This window comes from Tigriopus californicus, chromosome 6 (assembly GCF_007210705.1).
Source record: "Tigriopus californicus strain San Diego chromosome 6, Tcal_SD_v2.1, whole genome shotgun sequence".
Classification (NCBI taxonomy): Eukaryota; Metazoa; Arthropoda; class Copepoda; order Harpacticoida; family Harpacticidae; genus Tigriopus; species Tigriopus californicus.
In genome coordinates this window covers 13,476,828-13,495,284 of record NC_081445.1, presented here as the reverse complement: position 1 = coordinate 13,495,284, position 18,457 = coordinate 13,476,828, and the positions used below count along the sequence as shown (strand labels likewise).

The 18,457-nt window shown below is 43.0% G+C and overlaps 1 protein-coding gene across 2 annotated transcripts in view; it reads right to left on the bottom strand.

The window, feature by feature from the left end:
• Window positions 1-641: 641 nt before the first annotated feature.
• The window catches only part of LOC131882571 (uncharacterized), a 27,208-nt gene continuing 9,392 nt past the window's right edge, over window positions 642-18,457 (bottom strand). Inside the window, exons 1-5 of one of the 2 annotated variants that reach the window (XM_059229761.1) lie at window positions 5,685-8,369; window positions 5,370-5,555; window positions 5,109-5,306; window positions 3,933-4,161; window positions 642-1,602 (exon numbers count right to left, since the gene is read on the bottom strand). In XM_059229761.1, coding sequence (XP_059085744.1) covers window positions 1,374-1,602; window positions 3,933-4,161; window positions 5,109-5,306; window positions 5,370-5,555; window position 5,685 — 843 coding nt within the window. In that variant the 5' untranslated portion in view covers window positions 5,686-8,369 and the 3' untranslated portion in view covers window positions 642-1,373. Of the gene's footprint in view, window positions 1,603-3,932; window positions 4,162-5,108; window positions 5,307-5,369; window positions 5,556-5,684; window positions 8,370-18,457 lie in introns of those variants that run through there. The other variant, XM_059229760.1, reaches the window with a different exon arrangement.

Below are 18,457 nucleotides of genomic sequence, written 5' to 3'. Positions count from 1 at the left end.
TCCCCGGTACGCTTGCACAATAAACTCCGTTCGCATTGAAAATGTACGCACTCCCAAAGGCTTAGGCATAGTAATTTCAAACAATTTAAGACTATCCACGCACATTGGTGATCTAGCCAAGAACGCGAATGGTGTCATTGGACAAATAAAAAGATTGTTCTTTGTGAGATCAAGGCAGGCTGTCTTCTATCTTTATATGTACTTTGTGAGGCCCCACTTGGAATTTGTTGTGCAAGGAGGAAACCCATGGCTAAATAAAGATATCGAGGCTCTCAAGAAGATCCAAAGACGAACAATTTAAATGGTGGGAGGCTTTTTTCGGGCTCCTACGAGGTCTGTCTAAAAGAGCTTGGCTCACAACTCTACAAGTGTGAAGGAAAAGGGAGACGCAATCTGAGGTTTCAAGAAAGTGACGAATATGGGCCATTTGAAACCTGGCAATTCAAATTCATAAAGCACAATATAACAACAAGAGAGCTAACCATGAAAAAATGTGAGGTTGATCCAAGGAAATATTTGTCAACGGTCAGATCCATTACACTGTGGAATTAATTATTATCCGACGCTCGAGAATGCCAAAGTTGAAACCAATTTAAATGCTTGTTTGACTAGAATGACTAGATGTCTATATTTGATATCAATTTAGATAAAGGCATGGCAGGAAATTCAAATTGTACGGATATCATCGTCAAAGATTTGGATTATGTAGTCGATTTTCTACTTACTTTATTCATGTAATATGCTATTTCGATAGCAGATTGAGAATGAATTGCACTCTGAAAACTACATACAGCGAGCACACTCTGGGCTCCTCGGCCAAAACATCGAACTTAAGTCAATGTATGTTCACCATTAAGTATTGTGAGCTTCACTATTACCTGCATATACCCCCACTACTGCATCCATTTGGAATTTTTGTTCACTTGGTTGGGATATGTTTTATCGCACAGAGACGAGTTGATTACATTAATAAAATCAGACCTCATCTTACTTTCCTCTAAAGGAACAAGGAAAAAGCAAACTCATGCACACGTGGAAAATGAGAAGTTTTTAGGGTGACTACTAGTCGCTCTATATTTGTGCTGTTGGAAAAACGCCTAATTACGACTGCCAAAAGGACAAACGCTAAGAATGTAAATGACCCAAACCTGGTAATCGTTTGGAAATGGCCCAAAAAAGTTAAGGGTTCCCCATTATTTTTAAAAAGAAAAATTGTGCCGAGCAATAATGTTAGTTTCTAAGGTATCTTCAATGTGGCCAAAGGAGTAGGATATTTCATTCATTCCTTTGTAATGGAGGATAGGCTTGAATTCAGCAAGTGTTAGTTGCACCATCACTTCCCAGACTTGGCAATAGGTGCACAGAAAATATTGTTACTGAATGTTGATGTATTGCAATGCAGCCCCATTGCCGTAGAACGTGATCACGTCAAATTGGAAGTATCGCAGCGGTAGATCGGTCGTGATCGTAAATGAGACAAGTGGAGCTCCACATGGCGCCACTCCAGGGCTTTGAACACTCTCCAACCGATTGTTGACCAACTGAAACCAGTTATAGGGATCCCTGGCTCCTGATCCGGAGAAGGTGAAATCTTGAACTCCTCTGAAAAAGAAGAAATGCGTTGAACATTAAAGAACAGCATTTTATCGCCTTTTGAGGCCACGACCCATCACGACATCACGGAGGCTGGGTACTTGGTCTTGGGGAAAATTTGAAGAACATGTCCAGACTAAAATGTGCAAGGCTTTTCAGACTTTTGGGTGGGTACATCGAACTGTCAAATCTAGGGATCCGTTTACAATAAAAACCATTTATATATCTATAGTTCAGCCCCACCTAGAGTGTGCATCCCCCCAGTAAGATCTCCGTTAAGAGCAATGTCGGAAACTTTTGAATGACCTCAAGCTCAATGGAAACCAGATATGTTCTACTCTGTTGATAAACGTTTAACGTGGAACCTGTCTACAAAGCAGAATGGTCGCGTTGTCTGCTTTGACAAGATGAACAACAGCTTTTGGACCATCACCAAGACCAAGTACCCGGCCTCTGGTCGCGGTCTCAACAGGGGAGAAAATACCTCATCAAATTTGCACTGCTTTATGGATGAAATCTCCTCAATCATTTTTTTTTGGATAGAACACTTGATTCAGAGCGAAGTTTTCGAGCAATTGTTGTTTTATTCGGACTTCCTTACTGGTGCCATTCCATTCCTAGCACTTCAAGACCAAAAAACTTGTTTATTTTACTTAAGTTTATATTCATATGTTATTTGATCACACTATTTTTGTATCAATAACATGCAAAGAGATATTGGCTCGAGGAGGAGCGACTTATCTCCCCATTTGAAAACCAAAACAACATGAGCTGGCTTCAGAGAGGATGGAAACCTGCCCTGATCCACGGACTTCTAGAGATATGGACTGCAAACGGAAGCAAAAATATCCTATCTCCTAAACAGCCCATCTTATTCCAAATAAGCACTTGATACGACCACAAGATCTTGTTAAATAGATTAACTCAGCCAAGTTTGAGCCCAAAGCTATGTTTAGGGAACTCAGGAGACATGTTCAAAGTTATATGGTAAACACGACATAAAATTTGAATTTTCGGCCTGCTCTTGGTCAGCTACAAAAGCTTTTGACAACATAACTTTGAAACGATCGACTTTGCATGTAAGTGATGTAAAATCGACCTACCACTAATTGAGGATATCTACGTTTCTTATTTTATTACTTTAATTCTAAAAGTGGCTCAGAGTGGCTATGACCCAGAGCAGGCCGATTTGGCGGGAAGCTCGTTCGCAGTCCATATTTGTAGAAGTCCGTGCATGATCTAAGATACACCAAATCAAGTACGAGAAAACAGGAGCAAGAACCAGTGAGCATCTCATCAGAAACTAAGATGTCAAACCATCAGGACCAGGAGAACTTGAAAGCCTCAAGTCATTGATGGCCGCTAAAGCATCTTAATCTGTAACAATGAGATCATGAAATTGCTCAAAGTGACTAACCTTGTCAATCTCAACAGACTCGTCATTAGAACAATTGGCTAATGCTTCTAAACTCAGTGGGGTTGAAAACACATTAGAGAACTAATCACCAAGTATGTTAGCCATAACCTCTACATTGTTAATGACTTCTCCATCGACCTCAAAGGACCCTTGAAGGGGTTTCATCTTTCTCTAAGAGTTTACATAAGAGAAAATTGTTTTCGCATTTGACCCACTCTCCTACACTACTCCACTTTCATTTTTCAACTGATCTGTCTCAATGGAGGCCTGAATTCTCTCTTGAAGAAATCCAACTTTCTTTAAGGGTACCAGCAACTACTTGATTTAATTTTTAGAACTCTTTTTGCTTGAGAGAAAACCTTTCCTTGGCTTGAGTGTGTTGCACCAAATTTCCATGATTCAAGGGCGCAGGTTTCTAAGAGAGAAGCTTCATTAGCCCGACAATATATGATACTGTTTCTCCATAATGAGTGACGCTGTTGTTAACTTTCAACAATCAATGATCGAGACCAAGAAAAGATCAATCTTGTAGGTGTGAAACACTCAAGAAATATTTACTTCACAAAAAGGCATAATATGTAATACTTATGTCCAGTACGATTTTTCTTCAAGAGACGAAATATTTGGAAAAATTAATTAGTTGCATACCACAAGGACACTCTTTAGAGTCCCTGCATACCATCAAAGATTAACAGTTTCGAAACGTTTTCGAAGACAGTTTCAAACAACAAACAAATAAGCTTACCTTGGGGTAATTTTACCAAAGAGGATAGCCATTTTTACAATGTAACCGAATACCTTGACCAAATAATACCTTAACAAATAAAAATATCTGATATATTTTAACAAATGTGTAAAACAATAACTTATTTCAAAAACAAAATCGACTGAAACTGGCTTTGAGGTAAATGTGTCAACTAACCTGTCGTTGCTGCCAGCGTTGCGACTGTTTCTAAGAATGAGCTTGCGAGGGACCAGATGAAAGCCCCAATCGATGATGAAATAAGAATCAGTTGGATATGCCACCCAAAAGTTGGTAATATCAACGTCACAAGCTGAGTTTACCAACGCAAATGATGCATCATACCCCGGCCAAGTTTGCTCCTCAACCACTGATTGCTTGGGGGGATTTAGTCCATGAGGGAAAGGACCTAAAGGAAATAGCACCTTTTCTGTTAGAAAAACTGAGTGCGTTTGGGAGATTCTTTGGGCGATTTTGAACAAATCACTCTTAACACGAACTTCTAGAAATATAGACTGTGATCGAGCTTCTCGCCAAATCGGCCTGCTATTGGTCATAGCGACTCTGAGCCCTTTGTTTATTTAATTAAAGTAATAAAATAAGAAAAGTAAATCTTATTCATTATATGCAGATATCATGTTTCAGCTACTTGTAAAGTGAGTCGGTTGAAAGTTATTTTATCAACATTTGATGTAGCTGACCAAGAGCAAGCCAAAAATTCGAGTTTTATGTTGTGTACATAACAATAGACATATCTCCTGAGCTCTGTAAGCACGGCTGTGGGCTCAAAATTGGCCACATCCATCTTTCAATAAGATCGTTTGGTCGCATAAAATGTCTGTTGTGAACAGTCTGTGCAGTGAACGGTTTAGGAGATAATAATTTTTTGTCTCCGTTCGCAGTCCACATCTCTAGAAGTCCGTGGCTCTACCTAAATCGGTCATCTAAATTACGTTTTCTTTCATCCGTGGTTTCCAGATCTTCTACTATCTCCGTCCGCATTTGAAACTTGAAATGTGCTTGTAAGGAAGATGCTTTTTTATAAGAGAGCAGATTCATAGTTGTTAATGAAGAGCTAGATATTGTATGTTTGGTTTATAGACTTTAGCAGAATTACATGAAAAGATTTAACATCTTTCATAGTTTATATTGTCCTCTTCTCAACCTTTGAGATGCAAAAGTTTGGACGAAGATGTCGGATGACGGAAAAGTGCTCGAGAATCAAAGACGGTATCAGCAAGGGACAATAACAAGAGACATCCATGACCAAACCAGTTTCGAAACTTCAGCTTCACTAAAAGTCACTGAGAGTTGCGGTCACTGAAGCTAGCCAAAACACAAAAAATAAATCTTTACCAGAGCTAACACATATTTTCAGTTTGTCAGCACAATCTTGAATAAATGTGAAATCTTCCGATGGGCAACAAGAGGAAGGGGTATTTTCTTGAATCTTGAATCCTCGACAAGGAGGACTTTCACTCTCTGCCCAGCGTTCCACTGCCGCTGTGCAACATCCCGTGTCCAAACCCACTGATGAAGGATGCGGACATCGGTCTACAAAGTAGCAATAAATGCATCAATCAATATTGACTGAAATGAGTGCTTGCAAAAACTTACGTAGGGGGGAAAAAGAGACACAAAATAGTTTAGTGTTTGGACAATTAATCCAGTTGTTGTTCATACATTTTGATGGGGAATCTTCGTATTGCAATGGCTGTGACCGATTGGTAACAGAAAATGTGCGACAGCACCTCCGCCCGTTGTCAAATGCCCATGGGTATTCATGAACACACAGATCAGCCACTGCAAATGAAAACTAGATTTTTATACAAAAGGCGTCACTTTATTACTATCAAGTCCAAAAATAAAAAAAAGGCTTTAAAAAAGACAATGGTAGTGAAAAACGATGATTTTTTATACGACAAATCTTACTTCCATCATCTAAAATGAAACAAAAGGTGTTCCGTCCACAATCGAGTGCATCATCCTAATATGATATGGATAGATGACATACAGGATGAATGATTGCTCCCGGAACTGGGTTTATCAAAATGCCTGTTAGAAGTGTACATGTATATTAACATCATATGAAACCACCGAAATCGTTGAACTGCCCATCGTGTAGTCCGTTTGGCGGTCAGATGTCGACCAAATGCCAACCCAATGCTCGCAGAAACGTCGTAATCCATCGTAAGTCTCGGAAAGCTGTGAAGTTTAAAACACTCTCGAGGAATCGATTCTCAGAAATTGATCGGACGTAATCGCATATCCTCGATTGCCTCAACCAATGTTCTCGTGGCTATTGTGAGAATGGAGGATAATTTGAAATAAGAAATATTACCCTCACGAGTTGATGTCGCCAAGATGTAATCCATTGTCGGCAATCAGAAAAACCCATCGATGGCCAATCTGACTTGTCTGACGAAAGGAGGTAGACCCTGAACATTGATATGTGAAAATCCCTGTTGCGGTCAGATGTCGTTTAAGTGCAACAGTTTACAGATGAAGCCGCCACCGTCCACCAAGGGCCCTGGGACAACCCGTTTAACCTCCATGAGGAAAAGGCGGAAACCAACGTGGTATGGGAAATTTAACCAAAAAGAGAGTCACATTTTCGTGATCGAGGAGAAGAGAGCAACCCATCGTCCTTCAATGAGGACAACGGTGACATTTTGGATCTCGAGGAGACAGGTCTGAATTGGGAGCTCAAGGAGAGAAGTCAGAGTTTGAACCTCTCCAAGGGGGAACCACCTGCCATTACTAAGTGTTGGGACTTTGCCATTGTTTTGGTGCCAAGAAGTGGGAACTGTTTCGAAGGGCAGATATCGGCATCATATAGGAGTAGGAAACCCAGGAACCCGTGCAGAAGAGCAAGAGGACCTGGGGAAGTGCCGTGTCTGAGTACAGCATTTCGTCACTCTGTTAATGGACCTTCAACCCCGTTGAGTGGACGTCATTCAAGCATCGCCTTTGGACCATCTCGCCAGACATCGAGCACTAATCATTAACCCATTGATTTCAAATGCGTATGTCCTCTTTTCCATTGGCCGAACAATTCCCCCACTTTTCCTACCAGGGCGAAGGCTTGCTTGGATACCGTATATTGGTAGAGCATCCGCTTTCCAATTAGCAAATCCTGGTTCGATCCCAGGCTAGCCGAGTTCAAGCTTCTTTGCGGTATTTAATTACAGCATAATAACTTTTTTCGTCCACCAGCCAGGGGTGAAAGGTCCAGACTTATTGAATTCCCGTGGTGAACGGACACATGGAACTCCTGACCCAAGCACTAGGTAAAAATACCTTGATAGCTCTCAAAGATGGAGAGCACCTAGTACATGGGCTTAAATTTCTTAGACCTATCTTAAGGCCTCCGGTTATAACCCTAATCATGTCATACAGTCACTAGTTTGAGCTTCCTTTATCAGGGCCTCAAACAATCATCAATCAACTAAGGATACAAATCGCTAGCTACCTCTACTCCCCATGGATACAGTTCAATCTTGGTTTTCTGGCATACACCTGGGCCAATCTTCAAGGCTAACTATCCTGCAAAATGTGGTCACTATCCTAGTCTAAATGCGCCTATCAAAGTCGACCTCTACTCTAGAGTCTAACTTCTGATTTCTGCTTCAAGAGTGATGAACTTTAGCTACAGTTGAATGAAAATCACTTGCTACCTCTACTCTCTACGATGCCAGCACGATCTTGGTCGTCTGGGGAATCTAGGCTAATCTTCAAGGCAAACTGTATGGTTCAATCTACTTTATTCTATTATATACATGGAATGACACTCTACCAATTAGCTGCCTGGCTCGGGTAATGAATGAGGGGGTAATTGCTTGGCCATGGAAGAAGGAAAACATACATGGATAGAGAATGGTCAGATCCTACTTTTGACGAGGGTGATTCTTGCGTCCAACGGGGATCCACGGTGATGACGTCGAATCAATCGGATTGAAGGTCCAGGATTGAATCGACGGAGAATAACTCAGAAGTTGCACCTGTACTCAGCTCCAGAGACTGTTCAACAGGTCTATGCTGGCTCACTGATGTATGCAATGCACTTCCCCAGGTCCTCTTGACTTTGCTCGGCTTCCTGGGTCCCGACTCCAAACGTTGACTCTTCTCACTGCTCTGATTTCAAAATAGGTCGACTCGACTTCCGGCACTTCTAGCAAAATTGTCCTTGACTCAACTACCAGCAAGAGAGTTTCAAGTTGGAAGTTGTTAACCCTTTCAATGTTCAATGGTGACTCTGTCCTTGTTGAAGGATCGTGGGTTTTCCCTCAACTTCCCCGCTTGTCGAGCTCACTGGGGCGCACTGATTCCGGACGGCTAGGGTACGCCGATTCAAGACAGCTAGGGTACGCCGATTCAAAACGGCTAGGGCACGCCGATTCAAGATGGCTTAGGCACGCCAATTCCAGGTGGCTTGGGCACGCTGATTCAAGGCGGCAAGGGGACGCCGATTCAAGATGGCTTGGGCACGCCGATTCAAGATGGCTTGGACACGCCAAATCAGCGTGGCTTGGGCACGCTGGTGATTGTTTGTTACACAGGGTGTTCATTTTTCCCGGATGTTTTCAATACACTGTTCCGTAACCAATTGTTCCTTTTGTCTATCATTTATCCATATCATATTAGGATGTTGCACTCAATTGTGCACGGAACATACTCCCCCCTTGGCCTTATGCAATAAGCCAACACAAACTTGATTACTGGGGTAAAAAGGGGCGACAATTTGCACATGACAAAAAGAGCGTTGAGTGACAGCTGAAAGGTAACTCATATAACACATGTAAAAATAATCATGAACTTTCAACACCTACATATTTCTGAAAAGGAATGAGTGATTTGGGGTTGGGCTGAGATAAACGGATAAATGGAAAAAACAAGAGCATTAACTTACAGTACCTTTGCTAGACAGCTGATTCCCTAATCTGTTCAGTGTCTCGTACTTTACTTTTGCTACTATTTCTTCAATCATATATCTCAAAGCCTTACAATTTAGACCTGGAAAAACTTGCCCAAAACCATCTAAACTCCCTACTTTCTTTGTCACTTTCTCTGGAATGACCAGATTATTTGCCTTGCTGGACTTCTCAGATGGACAGGGTTGACTTTCATTTTCAGGCTCGGGATAGCCAACATTCACACTTGGCTTTTCTGTCTTCGATTTTGAATGCACGGGGGTGACTTGCTCTTTCTGGATTGGTCTCCATTTCATCTTTTTTCTTCTCTTGTCCACTTGGCCTTTGGATTCGGCCTGGTTTGGTTCAATCAGTTCACTTAGCATCCTTGAATTGCTTATGATGGGCTCTCTCTTGACTTCTTTCCTGGAAGTCTTCTCAACATGCTTGCGGCCTTTCTGAATCTTCCGTTCTTCAACGTTTACCTCCCCCTCATTGGGCTGGCGCTGACGGTGGTGATCGTGGTCTCCACCACCTTTCTTTTTTCTCCTGTCATTTGCGTTATCTGTTTTCTTGCGCCCAAAGTGGAGCAAGGCATTGTGAAATTGTTGGCATTTCTGGCAAGGAGGGGCCTTGCACTTTCCAAAATCATGCTTGATCAGACACTTAAAGCATAGGCGATTTAAGCGAGTTAATTGCCACCTGGCGGACGTGGGGTAGAGGGCCACTTTTTGGCACTCTCTTATGTCTCTATGAGCTGGCTTATCACAAAACGGGCACTTGTCATGGCTTGACGTGCATATATCATCAAAGACATGCTGAGACTTGGGCTGCTGATGAGCTTTCCACGATCCCTTTGAGATGGATGGCCGCCTGGTCTTCTTTCTTCTTTGTTGACCTCCTCCTGAACTTGAGCTGACATTAAAACCACCTCTGGGGAAGATGATCTCTTGAAGCATTCTTCCTTCTTCTCATAAGCATCATGAGGGTTTGCATAAGCAAACATAGCATCAACAATACGTTCCTTTGGGACGAAATCTTGGGGGGTCTTCTTTTTCTGTAGTTGGGCGCTTTGGGCACGTACCACTGGGGACTCATACAGATTTATAGCATCAATGAGGAATTCGGAGAAGTTGCTTATTAACACTTGCTCTCCACGTTGATCCATTTCTTGAACTTTTTGTTTCCACTGAATCAGCACTTCATATGGCAATTTGTGCTCAATTGGTTGGATTAATAGCATAGCCAGTTGACGTGAGTCCTGGTCAATCAACTTAAATAAAGCTATGTAGTTGTTAACCACCAACAAAAGCTCCAGCAAATCAACGTTCTCTTCCTTAAATTGGTCAAGCTCTATAATCATTTTGCTTAGCAAATCACGTTCCTTGGCATAAATCTGGTGAAGGTTTCCAATTGCGTCGTCATAGGTGCTGTGGGACAATGCTACTTGGAGGGCACGTCCTCTCAAGTGACGTTTCAAATACGCAATTTTACTAGCTGAATCCAGGCCTGGATTTTGCTGATAAACGTCCCTGAAAGATGGCCACCACTCAAAGAAATTTTTCGAACTGTCTCCAGAGAAGACTGGAACCTCCAACATGGGCAGCTTTTAGGTAGCTAGCGCTCCTAAATGCCCTGGAACCGAGGGGCCTCTGTCTCCTAGCCACGACTCTGTCTTCAGGGGCGAGTCCACGGGTTGAGTGGGAGGTTTATTTACCATTTCGTTTGAGGCAAGGCTGTTTGTACTATTGGGATAAGCAAGGTTTTGTCTAGTTTCCCATATGGACACAGGCGTTGGACTGGGCGAATCCATGTCCTGGAATCGGGTTGTGCTCCTGTCTGGTTGAGTTTTCATTTGGTGGTCTTGTTCATCTTCTGCTATATTGATGGCTTCATGGCTTCTTCCTGTTCTAAACCCTTTTGGCGAGTTTTCAGCCTTCAAAATTTGCAACTTCATATCACGCATTTCCATCATGATGAACTGCAACACCTGGTGCACATCAGATGAAGTGTCCACTTGAGGAGAGCTTGGCATGCCTAAAGGTACATCAGGTGACTTGAACAAATCTTTGAATGGCTTGTCTTCTTGGCTTGGTTCGGTCTTTGGACGCGTCCCCGTTTGCTTCATCTTCGTGGGTCTGGGAAGAACTCTATGGTGGCCATCTTCTCTGTTCGGTTGACCCATTGTTAGTGTAACATCGTCGTCATCTGACTCCCCTCCTGCTCCAATTGCTTCTCAATAATCTGCTTTAAGTTTCCAGTACGTGTGGCAAATTTTCTCATGTTGATGAATTTCTCCCTCGCGCTCTGATACGTCTACAATCTCCATGACCTCTGCTTGACTCTGTTGGAGGGCGTGGAATTCCCTTTGCCCAGCAGCATACAACTTGGCCAGCCTCTTTTGATTGGGTTCATCCACCTCCATTTTGTTCTTCAGTTGTGTGAAAGCAACAAAGAACATGTCAATCTGAATGTTCCGATCTTTGATCTTGTCTGCTGTCTCGCTCCGCAAAACCATCTTAGGATTGGACAAAGCCACATCTGTTCGTCGGGTAGGCTCGCACTGGTATGAATTCTTGGGCACAATATTTTTTTTCTTGCTTTTGTTTCACTAATGGAAGTGTTGAGTTGCTCCCACAAGTGAAAGGGGTGTTGGTACTTGGCGAGCTATTTAGCAATCAGCCTCAACACAAATTTAACATATATCTAACAAATTTGAGAATTTGTCGTATCATTTCGACCTGTGTGCACTTATGGCACAAGGTTCAATATTGGGGAATATGTTTCCACAATTCCCAAGCACCAAAAAGAATTGCTATGATTCTTGGCGCAAGCCGATTTAATGGCTTTCACAATCACTCAAATATTTTACAAGTCAAAAAATATACGACCGGGTCGCAAATCACTAATTATTCTTGCGAATCAAAGTTCCCAGGTCGCGGCACCAAAAAGAAACTCTATGCTTCTTTGTCGCGAGCCAGTTTCAGCTTTCAAAACACTGGGAAATAATGCAACCCCAAATAATCCTGTTCACTAATCAAAATCAGTGGTGGGAATCAAAATTAGATTTTCGGGTTGCGGCACCAAAAAGAGAACTCTTTGCAGTTCTTTGACGCGAGCCGTTTAATGGCGTTATCAAGGGGTGTAAACCTTAATGTAAGACCGGGTTGCGGTTAAATAATCAATACCGGGAATTTCTTTCCTGGGTTGCTCCACCAAAAAGAGAACTATGTTTCTTTGTCGCGAGCCGGTTTCTCACTTTTCATCAATGAGTGTAAAATTCCACTACAAGACCGGTTCAAGGTATAAAAATCACGGGAATCAAAGATTCCCGGGTCGCGGCACCAAAAAGAGACTCTATATTCCGTCCACCAGCCAGGGGTGAAAGGACCTGACTTATTGAATTCCCGTGGAAACATGGAACTCCTGATTCCGATTCAAGATGGCTTGGGCACGCCAATTCAAGATGGCTTGAACACCCCAAATCAGCATGGCTTGGGCACGCTGGTGATTGTTTGTTACACAGGGTGTTCATTTTTCCCGGATGCTTTTAATACACTGTTCCGTAACCAATTGTTCTTTTTGTCTATCATTTATCCATATCATATTAGGATGATGCACTCAATTGTGCACGGAACATAAGTTATTGCTTCAACAGCTGAAATGGGCGATTTGCGGTCATACCCGAGGGTGAGGTAATAATTAATGTTGGCTGTGACGACGACGTGGGAATATCCCTCAATTGGGACACCCATCTTCAGATGGCAGGCCAACCGAGAGAGCTGCCATCTGACTTCGTCTTCGGTTGCAATGTTTGTCTAAGTTCGCCCAGTACTGAATGCCCAAAATCAGGGTGGCCAGACAGATTTTTGGCTAATTACCTCCACTTGACTTGCGTTACAGTAATGACAGTATCTCCTCTCACGCTCATGATACAAAATTAGTCAAAAGTGGAAATGCTCAAGATTCCGGTATTGTAATGGAACTCCTAGATCAAATGTACTCTTGGGTTGCTGAGAATAAGGTTGTCTTGAACGAAAATAAATTCCTTGCAAGTAACCTGCTACCGTGCTCTATTTGAAAATTTTATTTATTTGTTAGTGTGGCACGTGGTTATTTTGGTTCTACTCCGCGTTCTGTACATGCTAATTGATGTGGTTACGTTGAAGTATTTGGAAATGAGTAAAGGATTCTCGTACTGACCTGGCTGGAGTAAACAAGCTTTTATTTAGAGTTCTTAGTGTTAGTTACCTTTCCCTGGTCGATTTCGTGGCCGGTTCGGACTCGTTTTGTTTATGTTTAAACGGTTTCTATTTCAAAGCAAATAAATAGATAACATTAAAGTCGCAGAATAAAATAAATAATCGGAATGAAACATATCAAATAGTATACAGAATGGAATGAACTTACTGACATTAACGCAGCTCAACTGACACAAAAAGGGGGAAACGACAAACAAAACAAAACCAAAAACTGAACTCAAAAATGGGCAACGCGTTCACCCGGGGAAAAAACCAACACACGAGCAAATCAGGGTGGCAATCCAAGCACTTTACACCGGCCCCTTAAGTGGCGAAATCCACCCGAAGCCAATGGATGATGTCACTTACTAATAGGTTGCTGTGTTCAATCCTCCGCTCCAGAACTTCCATGATCTTGGTCACTCTCAATCAATCGAATAAGTTGAGAGATTGGCCAGGAATATTCGCCTATAACGGTTTTAATCCGGGCGCTCCGAACTTTCCCATTCCGACTGGGATCAACCTTCATAACTCTACCTAGAGGCCAACGAAATCTTGGGGTGTTCTCCAAGACTAGTAAAACTAAATCTCTAACACCAACAGAAACGTTCGGCTTGACTTTTGTCCATTTCTGGCGATTCATCAAAATAACCAAGTATTCCCTCCTCCATCTCGTCCAGAAGAGGTCTGCCAGCTATTGCACTTGCTTCCATCTTCTCTTCCCGTACACGTCATTCTTAGTGAACAAACCAGGAGGGAAGGTTCTTTGAAGCAGAAGATGATTGGGGGTGATAGCTTCCAAATCATTGGGGTCACTGGAGCTCGGAGTGAGAGGACGGCTATTCATGATGGACTCTACTTCGCAAAGTGAAGTGTAGAGTGACTCATCAGTTAAGGATTGGCCTTGCTCACTCATCAGCCCGTTCAAAATTTTGAGTACTGTCCGGATTTCCCACTCCCACACGCCATCAAAGTGATGCGCATGGGGGGGTTAAAATTCCACTCCACGTCTTCTCATTTCTTCTAATATTTCTTCCTTTCCCAAGCCAAGGACCATGGAACGCAATTATCTCTCCGCACCCACGAAATTTGTCCCATTATCGGATCTTAGGGTTCGAACCTGACCTCTTCTTGCAACAAAATGCCGGAGTGCCTGAATAAACGAATAGGTTGATTTGTCGAAATCCACTTCCAGATGCGCTGCACGAGAAGTCAAGCAACTGAAAATCAAACCAAACCGATCAATCCTGGCTCGCCCTTGGGTCACTGGAAATGGTCCAAACAAGTCAACCCCAGAATTTGTAAAGGGTGGTTGATCCATATCTAGGCGATCAGCAGGAAAATCTGCCATGAGTTGGTTGATGATCTTCCCTTGGTGTCTTCAACATTGCGCACAATTGTAAAGGATCTTCTTCACCGAAGCTGTCTCCCCCCACAATGCTGATGCGCTCCCTGACCTTGGCCAAGACCATTTCCTTGCCCAAATGTCCCACTTGTACATGAATTTGACGAATAATAGACCGAGCTACATGTCCTTTCGAAAGAAGAATGGGGTGTTTCAACCCGTAAGGCAAATCCTTGGCATTTTGAATTCTACCACCAACACAAAGGATACCCTGGGAATCCAGGAAAGGTGATAACTTCCTCAAAGAATTTGTCCACTCCAAATCCTAACCCCTCTGCAGGGCTCTGACGACCTTCTTGAAATCCACAGCTTGAACATGTCTCACAATGACTCTTTCAGCCTTCTCAAAAGGGGCAACAGAATCCAAAACTCCAGCGACATCAATCCCTTCTTTCAAAAGCTTCCGTTTCACCTTAAGGAATCCTGCTATCATCCGCTTTAAAGTATGCCAATCCGATACGCTTTCGAACCAATCCAGAACAGCATCCCCAGAGTAGATCGTCGACGCCGAAATTACTTGATCTTTAAGGACTTAAGGGTCATCATCCTCAATCAATCCAATCCAATGCTTGTTGGACATAAAGATTCCACCTGTTGAAGAAATGAAGGGCCATACCTCCAAATAGCATTATTCATGAACTCGCAAATGGGAAGACCCAGACTTGCTAGGTCCGCTGGATTACTTGATCCGGGTACATGGCGCCATTACTGGACGACTGACCTCTCTCGGATGAAGGTGATCCGATTGGAGACGAACCGCTGAAATCGCCTCCTCTCATTTGCAAGGTATTTCAAAACCGTCTCATTGTCCGTCCAAAAAATCTCCCTCGATATTGGGAGCAATTTCTCCCTCTTCAAAATAGAAGCTAACTCGACGGCGAGTTTTGCTCCAGCCAGTTCCAATCTCGGAATAGACATCTTCTTTAACGGTACGAGTTTCGACTTTGCCAAGGCTAAAGAACACTGAATCCCAGCCAATGTGTTGACTCTAAGATAAGCGACTGACCCATATCCGACTTCACTCCCATCACAAAACACATGCAATTAGGCGGACACAACCAATTTCAAATAGCCACTACACCTCAGGATTTCGTACGAGGAAAGCAGACACAATTCACCACTCCACTTAATGCAAACCGTTTTCAGGTCCTCCGGGATCTCAACATCCCAGTCGCACTTCCTGCGACACAATTCCTGAAGTATTTGTTTGGCAGGAAGAATCCCGGGTCCAACAAAACCGAAGGGATCATATATTGCATGGATGGATGAGAGAAGTCCTCGCCTTGAATTCGGAAATTCCTCTGGGCTTCAAATCTTGAAACTCAATACTACCGACTGGATTCGCCATGTTACTCCCAGAGCTCTTTCTGTAGGTAGATCCTCATGAGAAAAATCCGTTTCCCGCACGTCTAAAGCAAGATCCTCCCGAGCAACGGAGCTCAAAACTTGCCTGTCATTCGAGAAAATTTGGGTCAAATTAAATCTTCCGCTCTTGCAAATGATCCTGATTTCATCGAACAATCACTTAGCTTCTTCCACTTTATCAAACGATTTGAAAAGGTCGTCCACATAGAAGCATTCATGGACGGCTTTTACGGCTTCTTCTTCAACCAAGTCCCGGCTATCAATGACTGCTTGTTTAAGGGTGAAATTCGAGCAACTCGGCGAGGATATGGCTCCAAACCCATGCATCTTCAAACGGTATTCCACGGGTTGTGCTTCCAAGTTGTTGTTTTCGAACCAGAAGAATCGTATAAAGTTCGAATCTTCCCTTGGGACTTTAACTTGGTAGAACATTTTTTCAATGTCTGCCATTATGGCAATTCTTTTCTCACGGAAACACAACAACACTCCCAACAGATTGTTGGTCAGATCAGGTCCTTGAAGTAAACGGTCATTTGAGGAAGTACCAAGATGTTTAAGGGAGCAGTTGAACACGACTCTGAGTTTTTTCTTAGCCTTGTGGTAAACCCCATGGTGCACAATGTACCAAACCTTACCCAATTCCGTGCAAAGTTCATCAAACGGCACTCTCTCCGAAAAGCCTTGATCCATCATTGTTGTCATAAACTCTAAATAATCTCGACGATAGTAGTCATCTCGAATCAGCCTCCTCCTCATACTTAGGACTCGTTTCAAAGCCTGATCGCGATTATTGGGAAAATTCACTTCTTCTTCTTCTTTGAAAGGCAGGTCGATTTCATAGTATCCCTGTTCATTAATACGAATGCTTTTCTTCACTTTCTCGTTCCACTTCATGTCCTCTAAAGACGGGCCACGGCAATCTAAGTTCGAATCTTGGAACTCATTGTTGTATATTTGCTGAATCTGGAGTTCAATGTCTTCACAACGAGGTACACGTGCGAAGTTCATCTGAACTTGTGGGCTCTCTTGCATGGTCGATAGGGGTCCATTTAAAGCCCATCCTAGGAGGTGCCTGGAGGCATAGGGCCCCATAGGTGGGGCACTCACTATCTGCAATGGCTTTACAGCATCTGGCACATTTGCTCCAATCATCAGACCAACCTCAGCATCGACAAAGTCAAATGGAATTTCAGCCAAATAAGTTAGACGGTTCACGTTTTTCTCTCTTTACAACGTCCACTCTGGAGACTGGAAGTTCTTCCTGGCTGAAAGTAATTGGCATGCAGATTCGTTCCTTTTCTTCCAAATCCATTATTTCGAGATTGTCAATCGCTCTCGTGGAAATTTTCTTATTCTTGCAATTCATGGTATTCAGCTTTATTTCAACCTTATTTCCTCCAGCTCCTAACAGAGAGACGAGATCGTTGGTGATAAACGAATCGCTAGAGGAGTTGTCCAATCCAGAGTAGGTCGTGATGCTCTTTGTACTGCCCTTGACACGAATTTTGACGGGGATAATCGCCAGGGCTACCTTTGAGTAGATCTGGGAACGATTGACACCGGCCCCTGTTTTGTCATAGTCCTTTACATACCCAATTGAGCAAGCTGAGGTGCAATCTTTGATGTCTTCATGCCCTCAATTCCCCTGCTGACTGTACTCACGGATAGGTGAACCCCTATGGGGAGGTTTAGGCAAGCTCTGGCAGGTTCGTTTGTTTGCTGGTACCAGTGTCAGTGATGCAAGTTTGGGACTTCAAACACATTTTTGAGAAGCTGACCCTTGTTTCGCATTGCTATATGACGAAAGGTCAGCTTCAATAAAACCAGTTTGAAACGCCAATTCCTCGCGTCCAGTCCCTCGAAATATGGCCCAACTCCAGACATCCGAAACACAATCTTCTTTCGTGTAAGTATTTCAATTTCATATCTTCTCTTTTGTTTGCAAACGAATTACAATTTCTTAGATTGTGTGACGATTTCCCTCAAAATTGACACCAAATCCTTGATTCACTTGGTGCGGACTCCTCGGAATCCAACCCCGTGGCAAGAGAAATTGTTCTCTTCCCCCCACTGATAGGTTGGCCGGCTTTACTGAGAGCTTCATTGCGAATATCCCCGAAAATGGGGAGACAAAGGATGTTCGCCTGATGGTTGACAAATTCCGAGAAATCCTTAAATTCGACAGTTCCAACATCTTTCATAAGGTTAAAGGCTTTGCGTCTCCACAACTCCCTATGCTTGTAAGGCAGTTTCTTGGAAACGGCTAAAATCATCGTGGGATTATTTAATTGGCTCAGGGCAGTAAAGGTTTTCAAATAGTTTTGGCATCCTCGTAAGAAATGGCAAACCGCTGGGCCATCTTCATATTTGATTTCCGGCCATTTTATTGGATCTCTTCAAGATATGCTGAGGCAATTCGAAAGTCGTTTCCATATACGTATATCAGTTGCTTACGTGCCTCACCCTATCCTTCCTTAGGATCCGTGTAGAGACAACTCCGAACCAGATCTTGCGGCTCGTTCCTCGTATATCGTTCCAAATAGTACAGCAGATCTGAAGGAGAAGTAGTACTGCAAGCGATTAGCCGATCAAATGCTTGAAGAAACGACGCAAACTTAGTAGGATCCGTTCCATCGAATATGTCCGGTTCCGATTTGGGGAGGTAGGATCTTTGAGCAATTTCGGCTGGCAGTGCTACTTGTTCCGAGGCTATGGACACGCGACTTAGGTCTGGCGGCATTCGCCCGGGATTTTCAATTAGGGCCAGATTCCGCTCTACAGAAC